The sequence below is a fragment of the Panthera leo genome, chromosome A1, assembly GCF_018350215.1.
Source record: "Panthera leo isolate Ple1 chromosome A1, P.leo_Ple1_pat1.1, whole genome shotgun sequence".
Classification (NCBI taxonomy): Eukaryota; Metazoa; Chordata; class Mammalia; order Carnivora; family Felidae; genus Panthera; species Panthera leo.
Genome location: NC_056679.1, coordinates 186,571,308 through 186,590,795, shown reverse-complemented (window position 1 = coordinate 186,590,795; position 19,488 = coordinate 186,571,308). Strand labels below are relative to the sequence as shown.

General features: G+C 35.0%; 1 protein-coding gene across 5 annotated transcripts in view; it reads right to left on the bottom strand.

Annotated features, from left to right (window-relative positions):
* The window catches only part of GABRB2 (gamma-aminobutyric acid type A receptor subunit beta2), a 233,118-nt gene that overhangs the window by 12,436 nt on the left and 201,194 nt on the right, over nucleotides 1–19,488 (bottom strand). The window contains exon 10 of one of the 5 annotated variants that reach the window (XM_042907414.1): nucleotides 18,873–18,986. The exons of 3 other annotated variants lie outside the window; for them this stretch is intronic. In XM_042907414.1, coding sequence (XP_042763348.1) covers nucleotides 18,873–18,986 — 114 coding nt within the window. Of the gene's footprint in view, nucleotides 1–18,859; nucleotides 18,987–19,488 lie in introns of those variants that run through there. One more of the 5 variants, XM_042907413.1, reaches the window with a different exon arrangement.

The window sequence follows — 19,488 nt, the reverse complement described above, 5'->3', positions numbered from 1 at the left end:
TTTATTATCACTTATGTATTATTTCCATAAATGTTTACTGAAAGTATATCCTCCCTTTAAGATGTGGTCCCTGTGAGGGCAAAGGGCATGTGTGGTAGGGACTCAAGAAGTATCTGTTGAATTAGCAGTTAATATTTTTAGTCAATATTTAGAATCGGGCGTATCTGTACACTCCATTCCAGGCAGTAAGTTATAAACATTCTATATGGATGACAGCATGTATTTCTTAGCACAGTCCTTTGCAGTTGGTGCTCTTATTAACTCTCATTTCATAGATAAGCCTGCTGAGGCTCTAAAATTTTAAGACGCTTGCAGAAAGTAACACAATGAGTAAATAAGGGATCCGAGATTTGAACCCAGACAGTCCTATTTCAGAGTCACCACATTTAAGGTTGATGGTACACGAGGACTTACACGTTCCCTGTAGAGAGTGAAATGCCCTATTGTTTTGAAGGGGGGACACTTAGGAAATATAAGTGTGCACCATTCATCTGAAGGAACAGTGACAAGAATAGGGCAGAAGCACTGGCCGAGTAAGAGATTAAGGCCTGAGCTCAGAGACGGGGAGGATAAATGTAGCAGTAGGCCTTTATAAAGGGAGAATCAGGCCTATCAGACATAGGAAGAGGAAGAAAGGGGAAAGATAGACAGGGGAGCCTCTTATGTCTACACAACATTACATTCAATAAGTGCCAAGTTAGCTTGAGGGATCTCATCTTTTCCTTTAGGACCTTTCCTCCTAACTTTGATGTCATTTTAGGAAGAATCACTATGTGAAATGAGAGGGATTCATGTTAGATTTTATTTTAAATGTTTTTATTTTTGAGAGAGAGATTGAGAGAGAGACAGAGCATGAGCAGGGGAGGGGTAGACAGAGAGAGACACAGAATCCAAAGCAGGTTCCAGACTCTGAGCTGTCAGCACAGAGCCTGATGCGGGGCTCGAACTCACAAACTGCGAGATCATGACCTGAGCTGAAGTGTTGGACACTCAACCGACTGAGCCACCCAGATGCCCCATGTTAGATTTTAAAACAGGCTAGCACAGGGGTGCCTCAGTCGGGTGAGTGTCTGACTTCAGCTCAAGTCATGATCTCACGGTCTGTGAGTTCGAGCCCCGCATTGGGACCTCTGCCGTCAGTGCAGAGCCTCCTTCAGATCCTCTGCCCCCCTCTATCTCTCTGCCCCTCCCCTGCTCATGCTCTCTCTCTCTCTCTCAAAAATGAATAAACATAATAAAATAAAGTAAAACAGACTAGCACAGATATCCAAACTCTTTACCCCTAGACTCTAAGAACTCTCAGGGTAAACCTGTAAGCATTCATCTTCTCTTGGGCTGAGGCATTAGTGGGCTCTGAAGCTATACTGCTTGAGATAGAAACACACTGGGCTAAAGACAAGGTCACAAAGATATTTAACCTTTCTGAGCCTCAGTTTTATCAACTGTAAAATGGTTGTTTATCAACTGTAAAATGTAAAATCATTCTATGACATATGCCTTTTGGGTGACTGCAAGGATTTAATGAGATGATTCACAGTGCCCTATATGATAAATTCACAGAACAGTAACTTTAATTATAGAGTAAGTGGGTAAAGGAATTGAACTTGTGTTATATCACAGTCAGAAACCGGTTTCTGACATAAAACAGCCTTGGAAGTGGTGACAGAGGATGACACACAGCATGTGCTCAATTACTCTTTAAGAAACAAATGAATGCATTCCCACCAATAGTGCAAAGGGGTTCCCTTTTCTCTGTGTCCTTGCCAACATATGTTGCTGCCTGAGTTGTTAATTTTTGCCATTCTGACAGGTAGGAGGTGGTATCTCATGGCGGTTTTGATTTGTATTTCCCTGATGATGAGTGATATTGAGCATCTTTTCATATATCTATTAGCCACCTGGATATATTCTTCAAAAAAGTTCTATTCATGTCTTCTTCCCATTTCTTCACTGGGTTCTTTTTTGGATATTTAGCTTGGTAAGTTCTTTGTAGATTTTGGATACTAACTCTTTATTGCAGCCACTCTGGAAAACAGTATAGAGGTTCCTTAAAAAATTAAAAATAGAAACTACCTTATGACCCAGCAATTGTACCACTGGGAATTTATCCAAAGGATACAAAAGAGCTGATTTGAAGGGGCACATGCATCCCAATGCTTATAGCAGCCTTATCAACAATAGCCAATTTATGGCAAGAGCCCAAATGTCCATCGACTGATGAATGGATAAAGAGGATGTGGTGTGTACACACACACACACACACACACACACACACACACGCTATGGAATGCTACTCAGTGACGAAAAAGAATGAAATCTTGCCATTTGCAACAATGTGGATGGAACTAGAGGGTATTATCCTAAGCGAAGTAAGTCAGTCCAAGAAAGACAGATATCATATGATTTTTTCACTCATATGCGAAATTTGAGAAACTCAACAGATAAGCGTAGGAGAAAGGTAGGAAAAATAAAATAAAAACAGAGAGGAAGGCAAACCTTAAAGGCTCTTAAATACAGAGAACAAACTGAGGGTTGCTGGAGGGGAGGTTGGAGGGGGGAGATGGGTTGAATGGGTGATGAGCATGAAGAAGGGGACTTTTCGGGATGAGCACTGGGTGTCATATGTAAGAGATGAATCATTGGATTCTACTTCCAAAGCTGAGAATACACTATATATTAATTACCTTGAATTTAAATTAAAAAAAAAGAAAGAAATGAATGTAGCAATATACATGTGCTACTCTCTGCTATAGTCCTTTGGCAGGGAGCTTCCTGTTGGTTTTGGGCTGTGTGAATCTTCTAGTTTCAGTCTTCCAGGAAAGTGTCTAATGTTGAGACCTCATTATTCACAGGACTAATAAAAGGAACTGTGAATAATATTTCTTCCTAATGCTTAATTTTGTTTGGTTCTTCATCCTTACAGTGGGCAGAGGCAAGAGGCAATGCAAAAGATACATTTTGTTGTTTGCCAACAAGATCAGTCAAATTTGGGGAATGGAGAGTTTGCACCCACACATATATGTGTGTGTGTGAGTGTGTGTGTGTGTGTGTGTGTGTGTACATATACACACATGTATATAATTAAGTCTTGAAAGCATGAATTTTGAAATCAGCTTTGTATTCTAGCTTCCCTGCTGATTAGCTGCTATGTCCTTAGTCAAGTTCAAAAGCTTAGTTGAGTGTCAGTTTTTTCATCTTTAAAATGAATTTATACCACATCATCTTTAAAATAAAGCTACATTATATGATAGCTTTCATTTAAGATTGAGGTAAGGTATTTAAGGAGCCCACTGTCATGTCTGGCATGCAATTAGGTGTGTAACAAAAGGTAACCGTTGCTACCATACTTACAACTTTAACATTCCTCAACTGGGAAAGAAAGTATAAATTCACTGTCTTACATAGGTAAAACTAATTATTTATCTTTCCCCATTAGCCCTCTGCAGTAGTTTGTAATTGAATCTATGCCACCCATTGTAACAACAGGAGAGACTGAGCCTGTGTTTCAGGTGTAGGCCTGACTGCTTTAAACCAGCCTTGGTATTTCCCCTCCCCTTGCCAGTGATTGGTTCAGGAATGGGAAGGCATTAAGTCAACTGAACCAATAAAAAGGAAAAGAAAGGTTTGGTGAGGTTTTTGGTGGGGGAAGTCTCCACCTTTCCTTGTGGATAAGAATGAAGAAACATGGAGCCTTGTTACATACTGGCAGCCCAGAACAAGGTATAACTGACAATATTTTGGCTGGCTTGCTTGATCTCTATCTCCATCTCTGTGTCTCTCTGTCTCTCTCTCACTTCCCCTACTTCTATGCCTGCTTTGCATAGACCAAATATATATTTTTTTATTTAAAAAAATTTTTTTAACATTTATTTTTGAGAGACAGAGACAGAGCATGAGTGGGGGAGGGGCAGAGAGAGAGGGAGACACAGAATCTGAAGCAGGCCCCAGGCTCCGAGCTGTCAGCACAGAGCCGGATGTGGGGCTTGAAGTCACAACTTGTAACATCATGACCTAAGCTGAAGTCAGATGCTTAACCGACTGAGCCACCCAGGTGCCCCATGCATAGACCAAATATATTAAAGGTGGGTAGAAAGTCAAAAAAGTCTCATTAATAAAATTAAAAATAATAATTTCAATACTGTGATAAAACTCAACCTAGGACAACAGTAACATCATGTATAATTCATCTGTATTTTTATATATGTAAATATATATAAGATACATGTTTATACCTCATATAAATATAGATATATAGAAGTATAGAGACACCTTTCCAAAATCAATAATCCTGTAAGAATAGTTTGTTATCCTACAGCAATTTTAATAAAAGTGGCCTCCATTTACTTAAGTCACTTATGTTTTATCAAATGGCTGGCATATCTTTTATTTCATCTCATTCTACAAGTCAGAATGAATTTGAAAGGCCAGGCAAGATCTTATGTTATGGATTAACAAAACTAAGGCACAGAGAAATTCTTTTCCCCAAGTTGCAGAACTTTCCAGAGGCTGAGCTAGGCTCAGTGTCCTGGTTTCTTGAATCCAAATTCTACTCTGTGGCTTTCTCTGCCAATGATAGAGCTGAGAAAAGATATTTTAAAACAGCTTCACATACAATCTGTGATCAAGTTGTGCAACTGAGAGAGAGAAACCTAGGTTTATGTTCCAGTTTTAGTTAGTCCGAGGTCTACCACTAACTAGCTTAGTTGACCCTGAGCAAGTCACTGACATTTCTGGATTTCAGTGTTTACATATAAAACAGAGACATCACAATAAAAAAAAATGTAAGTATGTATGGTGATGTATGTTAACTGGACTTATCTTGATAATCGTTTGCAATATATACAAATAACAATCATTACGTTGTATACCTGAAATTAGTATCATGTTAGGTCAATTACATGTCAACGAAAAAAAGGAACAAAAATGCAACTAAAAGTAAAAGGAAGCATTAATTAAAAACAGCAAAACATTATTTTGAGGTGGAGTTTCCTATTCTTAAGTCTGAGATAGGCACAAACCAGGCAAATTTGCCAACTGGTCCGAGTCATCTCTAGAACCTTCAGTCTAGTTCTTAAGGCAGCAGCCACTACTCCTTCAGGGTTGGAACTCATTTGCATTCTCTGGGCTAGGTCCTTGTTATTCAGTGTGGTCCAGAGATCAACAGCTTTGGCATTTCTAGGAAGTTTGTTAGAAATGCAGAATCTCAAGCCTCATCCTAGACCTATAGAATAAGAACCTGCACTTTAGCAAGATACCTAGATAGCTTTTGTGCACATTAAAGATTGAGAAGCACCCGGTTAGATCATCTCTAAGATCCCTTAAAATTCAAAGTCCATAAGTGAAGGATTAAAAAAAAAGAATCTTCTAAGGACGCTGGGTAACTCCCCAAGTCTGCTAAGCCAAATGTTCAAGGTCTCTATACAGTAAAGGGGTGGAGGAGTTAATTTGTAGTGTTCTTTGTGCTCTCCTTTCAGAATACTGAATTAATCACAATCAAGGCACCAGCTAGCACCCCTGCCAGGGGGAGACTGAACTGGAGAGGGAGTGATCTAAATCAACTTCAATCAGGGATCCCTATACAGTGGTGGCTGACAGCTTCTCTACATTTAGCCGATTACATGCTGAATTACCCCAGTGAGAATTTGCCAAATGCACCATCCACTCTCACAACCCAACCCTTGTTGGGAGACTGCTGTTAATCTGACACAGCCTTGTCGAACATCTCTCTGTTCCATTTTAATACCAAATGACCCATGGCTCTGAGATTTGCAGATGATGGTATATGTAGTTTAATCAGTAAATGATTAAACTTTACAAAACATAGGCTACAAGTCGAGTTAGGAAATAAGTTAGGAATTTAGGGAGATGGGAAAGAACATCAGATCTAAGCTCATGCTTTGCCAAAGAATAAAATACCAGCTAGGCTCTGTGTCAAATATTAAAAACCTTCAAACAACAACAACAACAACAACAATAACTACCTGGATTCAAATCCCAGGTTTGCAACTTACTAGCTGTGTGACTGAATGTTACTTCTCTGTGGACCTCAGCTTTTGTCATTGGTAAAATTTTAGGGGACTGTAAGAGTATCTAGCTACTCAACAAGCTTCGTGCTTTCATGAACATCAGAGTCATTTGGAGGATGTGATAAAATTTAAATTGTTAGGTCATCAGAAATTCTCATTCAGTAAATCCTGGAATGGGCTGGGGTTCTTTATTTCTTCAAGTTTTGCTTGATGTTGTGGTCTGAGGATAACCCCCTATAAAATGTTACTATGGGGCAGTGGGTAGTGAAAATTCAAGTAAAGCACTCGTAAACACTTGGTCAATATTAGCTTTTAAAAATATATTAGTTCAGAAATGTCTTGCTAAATATTATATAGTGGGTAGGAGCAGGAATGGAACACTTTCCATTGTACCAGAATGGTTTCCTGTTTACTAACACTTGTCAGAATACTTTGTTGAAAATGCAAGGGATCGAGGAAGGATGCAGATCAAATTGTTATGTATTATCAAGTCAAGGAGTGAAAGGCAGTGCTGCACAATGGGCAGGTTATGCCAGAGAACTGAGGTCTCTGTTATTTAATTGCTGTGTGTCCATGGACTAGTCAATCTACCTCTCTGGGTATCAGTTTCTTCATTTATAAAACGAGAAGATGTTTTAATGTTCTTTCGAGGGTTAAAATACTGTTGTTCTGTCATAGCCATGTATACCCTGGGTGAACAGTAGAGCTCCTTGCTCTTTTTCCTGAGATGGAATATGTCTTTTATTCTGTGAAGCTTTTCCTGAACATGAATTTAAAGGAACATTTACCTCCTCTGAAACTCAGTAGCATATGCCATGTGTACCATGCACTATCCATTCTGATCATGTCGCACAATTTAAAAGAATATTACAGAGACAGCTCCTCTGAGTTTAGAAACAAGACTTAAGGAACTGGGAAAAGTCAGAGTTCTGTCATGGTGATCCTTTTCATGAGGTTGCCGCTTAACTAATGCTTGCTTTCCACGTACTTTCTCCTGCAATCCTTAAAACTATTTTTTGAGGGTAGAACAGTAAGCCCTATTTTACAGATGAGGAAACTGAGGCTCAGAGAACTTTCTTAGACTGACATGTCTAATAAGTGAGAATTATGGGGCTTGAACTCGGGGCTGCCTCAAATTCAAAACTGAGTAGGTTTGCTGAAGCTAGGTATGCCTGTGCTCTTAACAGTGATGGTAACTCTCCAAGAGCAAGAGTTTGATAAACGTGCTGAATGATCAACACACTTGTGATGTTCCTTCTAAATCTGTGTCCCTTATGGCAAAGTTTAGGGTTATCCTGCAGTGGGCTGTGATGAGGGGAGCAACAAGAAAAGCCTTTCATAGGAATGCAGCCCATGTGTTTGGTGTCAGGGGACCAACAGTCCCAACTGCCGAAGTAAACTACCCTGCTCTTGGGTGAGGGAATGTGAAATGCTCCACAAAGCAGTATTCACCGCTGAGGACTCCTTATGGATGGGCACTCTCTGGGTGGCACCTGGGTCAGCAGGCTTGTGCTCTGGGATTCAGAGAGGCTTACCCCCCCTGTAGGGAGTCATGTATTTGTGCCTCTGCGAGAGAGACTGGCTGTGGGGTCTCTGAAGCTGGTCCAGCTTCCAGAAATTTTCTGCAGCAGAAGCTAGTAGCAGTATTGAGAGGCAAAGAGACGGCTTGCTTATTCCTGTAGGAGACTTCAAAATTATGTCAGGGTCCATTTTTGTTAGGTCTCCCTTGGTGCTCTTTGCCAAAATTAAACCAGCATCAAGCGATTCTGTAAACCTCTTCTCAGCAGAGGTCATAAAAAATTGCTAATTTGTTTAGGAACACAAGACTTGCTGGAGGAACTTTTTTTTTTTAAACAAAATAATTTAATCTAATGGAAAGATAGATAATAAAAATTTAATGCCAGTCCTTAATTCCCAAAGGTGCCCATGGAACACACAGTTTTCTTTCTTTTTTTCAACAGTTCATAATATTTTCAGAGTTTTTTCAGTAAGGATTGTACTCATGATACTAGGACTGTTACTACATTTCCTAAAATCTAAGATTTTAACAACTGCAAAATATACCATTAATTTATTGACACGTTTTTATAAAGGAGAAAAGGAAATAAATATTTGCAATGTAGGTAAGTATCATACTTCAGGAGCTTTTCAAAAGTGAATCTTTGTCTTCAAATTGAAAACTATTGCATGCTTTCCCTTAAAGACTATGCTAATAATCCACAGGGTGGGCTTGACTTCCAGTACTGATCTAACAACATGGTAACAGTATGAGCAGTATGTTAGTGGTGTTGTATTTCAATTTCTAGAATGGAATAGAGCACCTGAAGCGGCAAAGTATTACTGCTGCTTTGAAAACCCATGAAATGGTACATACACACTTTTTCTGTTGTTTACTAAACTTTACTGGCAACATGGGCACTCAGAACAAATATGTTTTCAAAATTTAACTCCTTGGTTGTGATTCTCATTCTAGAAAAAACCTAATCGAAGGGAAATGAATCCTAGTTAGTAAATCTTGGTCTCCAAGATTGAGAGAGACCTCATTTACATTTACCTCATTACATTTACCTTCTATTTATCAGGTTATTCTTGAGATAATTAAATGAGGTATCACAGGAAGCACATTGAAAAAGTATAAATACTACACCAGAACACAATATTATCAAAATCTAATGGACCTACTCACTTGGTTACTTACTACTTACTTTAGAGTGTACTATTTAATTTATGCTCCAATTTATCCAATATAAGAATTAGATCTTATTTAGATGCATTATATTTGGAATAGGAGTTGGATTCATAGTACTTTTAGTTGTTTCTAACACAGGAAATTGTTTTATAATATTTTTCTTTGTAGACATTTTTCCACATTTTTCCAAAAGGAAGCTTATTAAATAAAATGGGTTTAACCACAGAGTATGGTATATACTCTGTAAAGTGTTTATAAATTTTAAATTAATAAGCATTGCTTGTCGTAGAAATAAGTGATAGGTTTAATTGGAAAACAGCTACAGGACTAATGAATTTTAGGCTATAGGACTAATGAATTTTAGCCAAGAAGGCTCAGTAAACATTCTAGAACCACATGATTTTTTAAAAAATTTTAATTTATTTATATTTTTTGGGAGAGAAAGTGAGAGAGAGTGGGGGATAGGGGCAGATGGAGAGAGAAAGAATCTTAAGCAGGCTCCACCCTCAACACGAAGCCTAACATGGGGCTTGCTCTCACAATGGTGAGATCTTGCCCTGAGCCAAAATCAAGAGTCAGAGGCTTAACCAACTGAGCCACCCAGACACCCCTAGAACCACATGATTTTTAAGGTGGATGAGATCTTGGAGATCACATCCTTATTTTGCAGGACAGGTTGACTTTTCAGATATTACAAGTATGTCTTAAGTGCAGAATTAAAACTTAAATCTCAAATCTCCTGAGTTTCAGTTTACTGTACTGAGTTAGAAAATTAATTTTTTCATGGGAACTATATCTACAGGGATTTATGGGCAGTGTTGCTATAGGTATGTCCAAGCTTGAAAAAATATTAAGACATCTATTTGTCTAGTTGCATAACTGGTGACAACATCGACAAGAAAGAACAGATGGCATGGTATTGACTGCTCCCAACATAGACTAGTTACTGTTCAGTCTAGTCTATTCTCTCCCTCTTTCTCTCTTCTTCCCTCACTCTCCCTATTCCCTGCTTTCTTCCCTCTTTCCTTCCTTCCTTTTCTTTCTGACAGCAATAATTATTAGAACAGAATAGAAGCAATAATTATTATAAATGAGCATGTACTACTTATATGTTATTGGGCTATTCTGGTTAAGTGATATATATGAAACACTGGGAAAAGTAGGAATTGTATTTGTGTGTGGTATTTGGGTTGAGTAGGTATGGTGAGTGAGTGTGTGTGTGTAACTGTATGTGTTAGAGAGAACGTAGTAAAAGGACCATAGGATCATACTGGCAAAACAGGTAGGAATATGTATACATAAACACATTCACACAGTGTCTTAAATTTTAAAAGTAATATATACTCATTAGAATAGTTCAAACACTGCAGAAAGACATTAAGTGAAAAATGGAAGTGTTTCTATCATTCTGTCCCACTCTCTAAATGTAACCACTGGGAAAATGGATTTCAAAATGTAATAATACAATAATGCTTGTGCTATTGGTTTTACCCCTGGAAAAATATAAAGCTGACCATTCTCTTTCACTAACAGTAATATGTTATTTAAGATGGATAAAATGTAAAACATGAAACAATGAATTAACTATGGAAAGAAAAATAGCTTTCATAAAAATTCATTATACCATATGCCTAACCTAGAGTTTGAAGAGGAATTTTTATCCATTCCAGAAAACCCAGAAATTATAAAAGTGCAAATAATTAGGCAATTTAAAAATTGAAAACTTGTTTATGGAATGAATGGCAGCTTGGGAAAATATCTTTAGTGCACATACTAATAAGTGGTTAGTATATTTATTGTATTTGGACCTCTGAAAACTGAAAACAGAGAAATGGATAAGAGTAATAACCATAGTCAATTCACAGGGAAGCCAATTCAAATACCACATAAATATATGAAAAGTTACTAAATTTCTTAAATGTGAGAAATTCATGTTAAAACAAGACTATACACTTAATAAATAGTGAAGAGCAATCAGCAATCAATACTGTTGAAGGGAGAATGAGAAAGGGAATCTGTTCATACAGAAGTATAAACATGAAAAATGAAAAAATGATTATAAAATATTGGGTATTTTTCCCCCTTAGGAAAAAAAGTGGGATTCAAATGGTTTCTACTTTTCTTATTTTTAACTATTATTAAATGAAAATAACCATGTGCTTTAAAAAATGTAATTAGAAAGAAGATTAAAAAAAAATTATGTTCCTCGTGGAAAGAAAAGCTTTACCTGATAAGAATGGTAAGAAAAAAAGAATGGTAAGAGAAAATGGTAAGAGAAAAAGAAAAATATAGAAATTAAACATTTTTACAAGCTCAAATATATTATTCTCTTCTAGATTCTGTATTTTCTGTTTTTGCCCATGTTTATTAAAATATTTATACATGATTTTCTGCTTTTTATGTATCTTTTCCTCTTTAAAAAAATATTTAGATCTTGGGAGCGCCTGGGTGGCTCAGTCAGTTAAGTGTCTGACTTTGGTTCAGGTCATGATCTCACAGTTCATTGGTTCCAGCCCCATGTCTGGGCTGTCAACACAAAGCCTGGAGCCTGTTTCTGATTCTGGGTCTCCCTCTCTCTCTGCCTCTCCCCAACTCAAGCTCTATCTCCCTCTCTTAAAAATAAACAAACATTAAAAAAATATTTGGCTCTTCAATTTATCTAGAATTTAATTTGGAGGATGGGGTGGGTTAAATATATGGTATTACATTTCAGTATTCCCAAATGGTCATCTAATTACTCACCACTACTTATTAAATAACTCACATGTTCCTAATGATATGAAATGACACTCTTATTAAGAATTTAGTGTATTATGTTTCTAAGTCAATTTCTATTCTCTTTATGTAGATAGGACTGATTCATTACTATATTAATCACTCTTGTTTTACAATTCATTTAAACTTCTGGTAGAACTATTCTTATTTTTTTTCATCATTTTGCTGATTCTATATATATATTTTTTCTTTCAAATAAACTTTAGAGTTACTGTGTTAAACTTCTAAAAAAAAAACCAAAACAGTAAAGAATTAAAATTCAAAATGAAGCCCTTTGTCATCCAACGAGATTACACTAAATTCATAGAATATTTTGGAAAAAACTGATTCTCTTAAAATGTTATTTTTTTAAAAAAATAAGGTATTTTAAATGAAGTTTTCTTTTATCAAAATCTTACTATTAGTAAAAGGGTTCTTTTTCTTTCCTTCCATTATAGGTATAAATATAAATAACATATATAAATATCATATCTAATATATATATACATATATATATTATTGTTTATATATTCTTTATATAGAAAAGCTATAGAAACTTCCCTAAATTTTCATATAGTTTCTAAAAGCTCCTCCCAGAATAAAATAATTTCTTTTTTTGCTAAGAGTGAAATTCTTTTTCCTCCTTTTCTAAAATTCCTTATTATCTCTCGTGTAATTTCACTAACAATTTTTGCAAAATTAAGTAACGGTGGTGATGGTAAGCATCCATTTCTTGTTCCTGCTTTTACTGTTCTATCCTAAGACAAAATGTAAGAGAGAAAGTTTGGATAGATGAAGAGAAGTTAAGAAACCTATAGCAAGAAAATATCCATCATTTCTCAATTTCCTAAGGGTTTTAAAATTTATAACCAAAAAATGAATACTGAATTCAGGACCTTTAAATATCTCTTGATAATCTATTGACAGGGTAAAAAAACTTCACCTTTTTAACATATATATATGGTAAATAATATAATTTTATTTTGAAATTATATTTCATAGTTATGTTGTAAGGTAAAATTTAAATAAATTTTAAGTAATTTTAGGTAAAGGAAAATTTAAGTAAAGCTTAACTTAAAGATTTCTTTCCTCCACTGATATTCATTAATGAAGTGAATCCATAGCTTTTTTCCTACACTTATGCTTTTTTTAGATATGGTTTTGTCACCTTACTTATGTTATGCTACTTTCTAAATCATTTGAAAATTTTTTTCTTCTTTCTGCTAGGATCTCCAAGAGTTTAAATACCAGTGGAGATATTGGCTTATAATGTTCGACAAGATTTATTGTTGAAATCTTCTAGGCTAGATGATCTTTTAGAGTAGGATTACATTATTTTGTCACTTTTCTTAGTTTTGTCTTTGGTAATTGCTCTGTTTTTGTTTTCTCTTCCTGCTAGGGTTAGTGTTGCTAATTTATACTTTCTAAGAATGTCATGTATTTTATCCACATTTTCTAAGATCTTTGCATAATTTTCTTTTAATTTTGCCTTTCTAAAAAACAATTGTTATGCTTTTAAAAATTTCTACTTTGGCTCCCTCTTTGCTTCTTTAATAAGCTTTTCCTTTATCAATTATTTCCCTATTTTACTTAATTTTTTAAAAAAAGAACTGATTTATTTGTACATTTTTACTTTGCTTTTCTATTTTATTAACTTATAATTGATCTAGATGAATTACTTTCTTCTGCTTCTTTAGGATATACTGTTGATCTTTTTTTTTAACTTCTTAAATTATACATTTAATTCACTTTTTAAAATTACTTGCCAGAAATTTGCTTGACCCTATAACTTTCCCACTGTGAATTATTTTAACCACATCCCTTGGGATTCATTATGCAGTATTTTAAATTGCTATTAGTTCCTAGATGTTCTTCAAATTAATTTTTATTGTAACTTTGGCACATGAGTTGTATAAAAATGTGGTTATACAACTAATAAACATTATTAAATATATTAGTCAGGTAATGTTTCTGTCATTTTCTCTTTTTATTTCCTATCACTTTATTTGGATGCTATTTCAATTTTAATTTTATGAATTATATATAAATTATTAATCTTTGATAACACCTTTAATTTGGATTGCAATTATTATAAAATATCTCTCAGTCAATAGTTTTTTTTATCTTCAATTCAACCTTATAATGTCATAACAGTCATAACTTGGTACTACCAAATAGTAATAATATTCAATATTCAGTTATTCTCAGACTTGGGTTTGCCTCATTTGTTTTGCCTGTGACTTTACATAGAATATTTTTCAATACTTTTGCTTTAGAAGTGTATCTAATAAACAGCATTTTGTTGGGTTTAGTTGCTTGATCAAATCTAAGAATCTTGCTCTTTTGATGGGTAAGTTGATAGGTGCTCTAGTTATAGCAGTTAAGATAAGCTTGGTCTTAATTCTATCATCTTAATTTCTGCTCTAAATTTGCTTTTAAGTTGCCCTCATCCTTATTTCTGACATGTAGCATTAGCTACCTTATCTGCATCTTCATTTTATTTCCTTCTTATTATCTAGGGTTTTTTATAGATTAATTGTCAGTTTTTGATTGTTTTATCCTAACTATCTTGATACTCAAACTTTCCTGTTTCGGTGTATAGGACAAAGATCTAAAAGACAAAAATGCAGATTCCCCAGCTTTCCCACTAAAGATTTTGACTTCCAATGTCTCAGGTGGAATCTACTAAATTTTAAGTGAGCATCCCAGATGACCCTAATGTAGGCAATCTATGGTGGATCCTTCCAGAAACATGGTCATAGTAACCTATGTTAATTTTAAATATATTCTTAATCTTCAACTTCTTGATTCATAAACTCTAAGGATAAAGGGTACTGAGTCCTTGCTATGAATTAGAAAACAAATACTTTGTCTCACTTCAACAACAGACACTCTGGTTTATTCTTTAAAAAAAAAATTTTTTTTTAATGTTTATTTATTTTTGAGACAGAGAGAGCCAGAGCATGAACAGGGGAGGGTCAGAGAGAGAGGGAGACACAGAATCTGAAACAGGCTCCGGGCTCCGAGCTGTCAGCACAGAGCCTGATGCAGGGCTCGAACCCATGAACTGCGAGATCATGACCTGGGCCGAAGTCGGACGCTCAACCGACTGAGCCACCCAGGTGCCCCATGGTTTATTCTTTTTATACAGTGTTTAGTATCTAGTTTAAATAATTCACTTATTTTTTATTCTGTGACTTTAATTTCTGGAGCTGTATAGCTTTAAGTTGACATGCTATCTTTAGTTCTGAATGCTAGCACACTGCCTTTTCCTATTCTAGAGTTCTTTACTTGGACTACCTTTAATTGGGGCTAGAATTTTTTTTTTTTTAACAAGGTTTTGTGGATGCTATATTCACTACAACTTTGGAAATGGTGGATATCTTTTTCTTTTTTGCCTTTATCTATCAATAATAATATTCTCAGGTTACTTTGTCTCCGCCTCAGAACCCTGTAACATTTTTCCATTGTTTTACAAAATTTAATATTACTGTTGAATAGTTTGAGACCTAATTTTCTTCCCCTTCCTTGTAGATCATTCACTATTTCTGAATGGAAGTTTGGTAATGTCAGAAAGATATAATAGGGTGGTAATGAGATTATATGATTTTTACCTTAGGACCCAGTATACCCTTTGGGCCTAATGATTTATTTTATTGCATATATGTATAAATATATAATGTCTAGCATAAGAGTGTAGCCTCTAGTCATCTTTTCTGTTCAACCATTTCTTAGCTTTCTAATTGTAAGCAAGTTAATTAGATTCTCTGGGTCCTAGTTCTTTATCTGTAAAATTATAATTACTGCAATAAAGGATAATAATAAAGACTATGTCATGAGATACTATATGTAAAGTGTCTAAGAACACAAAAGGCATCCAATAAGTATTCATTATTATTATAATTTTTGACATCAGACTTTTTCTAATCCATTTTATTCCATTCTATACTGGCATCATGATTCTACATGTTTAATCTGCTATGCCTGTTTTATATATTTATTATGTTTTTTCTAAGTGGTCTGTATCTTTATATCTCTTTTCTCTCCATTTGGCATGATTTGGCATGATTTTCTCCAGCCTAAACTCTGTGTCACTGCCTTGATATTTTGCCACACTTATTCTCTTGTTTAGACTCAGTTACTAGTTTCTACAAAGATTACTTTGTCTTCATTTTTGCCTTTTAAATCACCTCTTAGCATCTTGTTTATCATTTCATCCTTGATCTTTTGTTTCATATTCTCTTTCAATTTTGGGTGAGAAAAAAACTTTTGTTATGGAAATTTTAATTTATCCTGAAGTATTTTTTTTTCCAATTAGAGTCATTATTCTGTCTTTTGTAACCTAAGTTCTTTTCTCTTTCTACCTAACTAAACAGACATAGACAGAGTCATTTGTAGTTTTCCTGCACAGCTGCCATGCTGTATCTTTGTTCAGATGTTTCATTTTGATGTAGACCTTTCTACAGGGTTTTCCTATTTGTTCAAATATAGCTTTGGTAGATTTGTCGGGATTCTGCTTGCATGAATATTGGCTCTGCTTATGGGTCTCTGTTTCTTTGTAGAGCTTCAGCTTGAGTTAAGTGTTGATTGTTTTTGTTTTGTTTTTCTATTGCTGTTTTATTCTCTATGGCTTTTGAATGGAGAGGAGAAAAACTGCACACAGGTTTTGGATTCTTCTGCGTTCACTTCTCTAACACGTCTGCAATTGGACAAAGGCACCAGTTTTTTCGGTTCTTTATCCTTTTAAGGGCTTGGTGACTGTGTGTGTGTGTGTGTGTGTGTGTGTGTGTGTGTGTACTCCCACACACTCATATGGTGCTAGTGGGTATATGAGCTATGACAGAACTTTCCTGGGGAACAACTTGGAAATATCTATCACCATTTTAAATGCACATACATTTTTTCACCCAGAAATTCTATTTTAAGAAATACATCAAGAATCAATGATGTACAAACATGTCCACAGTAGAACGCTTAGGGTTGCTTATAATGGAAAACCACTTAGAAACAATGCAAATATCTAACCATAGGTGCTTATTACATAAATTATGGTAAATATATCAATAAAATATCTTGTCACTATTAGAAATGGTGTATACTTATACTTGAAGGTATAAAAAGGCAAGTGGAAACTAGCAGTATACACAATAGCAGAGCGTAATTATTTATATAAAAGTATGTCACTCCCTGTAAATAAAAGGCAATGTTAACAGTGATTATATCTGGGTGTGGAGGTGCAGATGGTTTTCATTGCCTTTTGTAAATTAAAAAATACCATGAATTAGTTTTATAATTAGAAAAATAGTAATAGGACTAAACTAAGAAACAAAAAGAAAAACATTGAGAGAGAGATGCACTCTCTGCTACCATCTCTCGAGTAACAGCAACTATTTATTGAGTGCTCTTGGTCTGGTCCCAGATGAGGCCCTTAATATAATTATGTCATTTAATCCTCTCAGCAGCTTCATGAGGTAGTGTGTTTTAGTTTTCATTTGAGGAACTTGAAGGGTGGAAAGGTTAAACATATCTAAGGTCGAACAGTTCATAAAAGACCATGCCTAAATGAGACCCCAATTTGGTCTGGCTGATTCTAAAAGCCACCATTTTCCCAGTGGACCCTACTGCTTCTGAGGATTGCCACATACATCTTGATGTTTTTACAGGTTACAGATTTAATGGCTCATTCAAACTTTTGAACACCAATCCTTATTTCATATACTAAGTTTGAAATTAAAAGAGAACTCAAAGGGTATAGTGAAGACACGCTCAACAAAGAAATGTGTACAAGCAGAAGACATTAAGATTCATATTTCAATGTAAATCATGTAACATTTTCTTTAACATAATGTTTTATGAAATTGGGAAAGAGTTCTTGACAAGTGAGTGTCTAAATCATGGTATCAGAGAGTATCATTAACTCTTTCAAGTCATCAACTGAAAAATTTAATGCACCAAAGAGGCAAATTTTCTATAAAGTAGTCTCATGATCTGGGGCTTTTCCTGAATTTTCACATAACTTTACCCAGTCACTATAACAATCATGCAGTATAGTTTGATTTTGGTTTTGCAAAATACATTTTTCAATCGTTTTCATCATAAACCGAAATTTGAATGGTGTTTTCTTCTAAATGATTAGTGCTCTACCCAGAATACTGCCCAACCAAATCAGTCTAGTTCAATTTCAACAAGACTAGCTAGAGTTAAAAACAAGAACAGCAATAACACAAATGAGATAGCCTAAGACAACACACATGGTAGGGGTTGGATGTTTAGGGGATTGGACTAAATTAGTGATGGAAAAATTCCAAATATTTCTTCTCCTGGAATCTACCTAATACCATTTATCAAACTCTGTTCTGTGTACAACACAACAAGTAATGAAGTTAAAAGGAAGCTTAAAATAAAACAGAGTAGCAATTTAATAGATAAACCATACCTTTCTCCCACCCCAAAGGCAATAATAATTTGGAATTAAGGAACCTGGGGTCAGAACAGTAAAATTAGGGAAGAACATGATACTCAGAAGATACAGTAACAGCTCATCAAGCATCAAGTCCTCATAGGAAAGATTCAGGAGCATTCATTGTCATTCACTGCCTCACCAGGAAACAGAAATCAAAAAAAAAAAAAAAAGAGTTGGACAGGTTGTAGATGATAAAGTAGAATGGTGACAATTCTTCTCCTCCTCCTCCTCCTCCAATGTAGAGGGCAGTATGAATGACAATTTGCCAATTAATAATGCAAACACATGAGGATTCAAAAACTGAACTTTAAGTATTAGCCAAAAAAATGTTTTCTTTAGAGTTCATTTAAGTCAAGAATTGTAAGGAACAACCTCAGGTATTACCTTTTATTTATCATTAAAATAGTGCTGAATCCACCAAGGTAATAGTTATTTGTAAAATACGTAACAATAAAGCAACAAGGACTTGATGCAAACATAACATTCCCAGACATAAATTAATAATCTAGGACAGAAAATATAGGCTCCTAAATTCTGATCCAACTAATAGAAGGAATGTATAATTCACTACCTATTCCATTCATCCAAATAAACACAACAAGAAAACTAAGAAATGACATAGTATATAATGACATTCTATCTTCTCAATACAAATGAAAATGAATCTCAAAATATGATGTACTTGGTTTCTCTCTCTAGCACAATAATAATGACTGAGTGGAACAATGAAGCTTAGGCTCATCACAGTTATATTAAAAAAAGAAGAAACCGGAAAACCCCATTAGGGTTTCATGAAAACATTTAACTTATTTCCAAGTCTCTGTGGATATAAGTCCATAGGTTATCTGCAAAGACCCCATACATTATTTTACAGGGAACAGCTAAACAAATTGGCCCCAACAGAAATACAAATAAATGGATTAAAAACTGGCTATCTAACCGTATACAGAGAGAAATCGTAATTGGTAGTCCGTCTAGTTGGGGAGAGGTTTCCAGTTGGGTCCCACAAGGATCGATATTGGGTCCCATTTTGTTTAATATCTTTATAAAAAATCTGGAAGACAAAGTAGAGAATGTGCTAATTAAGTAGACTGATGCCACTAGATTAGGATTTGTGGTTAAAGTAAATTGGATATAGATAAATGCTACTGGTCTTTAGAAAGACCGATGTTAACAGAGAGGATTTTGAATTAGTTGTATTTTTTTAATGTATCATTAAAATATATATATAATTCCAACCACTGGAAATAAATAGATTTAAAAGATTTTAGTGGCTTTGCATAACAAAAAAAAATTAGGCACAATGGATAAAGGCAACACAGAGACTCACAACACCCATAAATGCAGGATAAAGAATGTTCCCCAAATGGAGATCTTCTGGGCACAGTTTTATTTGGAAAATTGGTAGTTGTGGGTCTCTTAATGCAATAAAGACATTGGAGGCTTTTTAGATATGTAAAAGTCAAGGTGGTGAAAAGGCAGGAGTAACTAAATTCTAATATATATACATATCTATATATATACATATCTATATATATTAGAATTTAGTTATATAT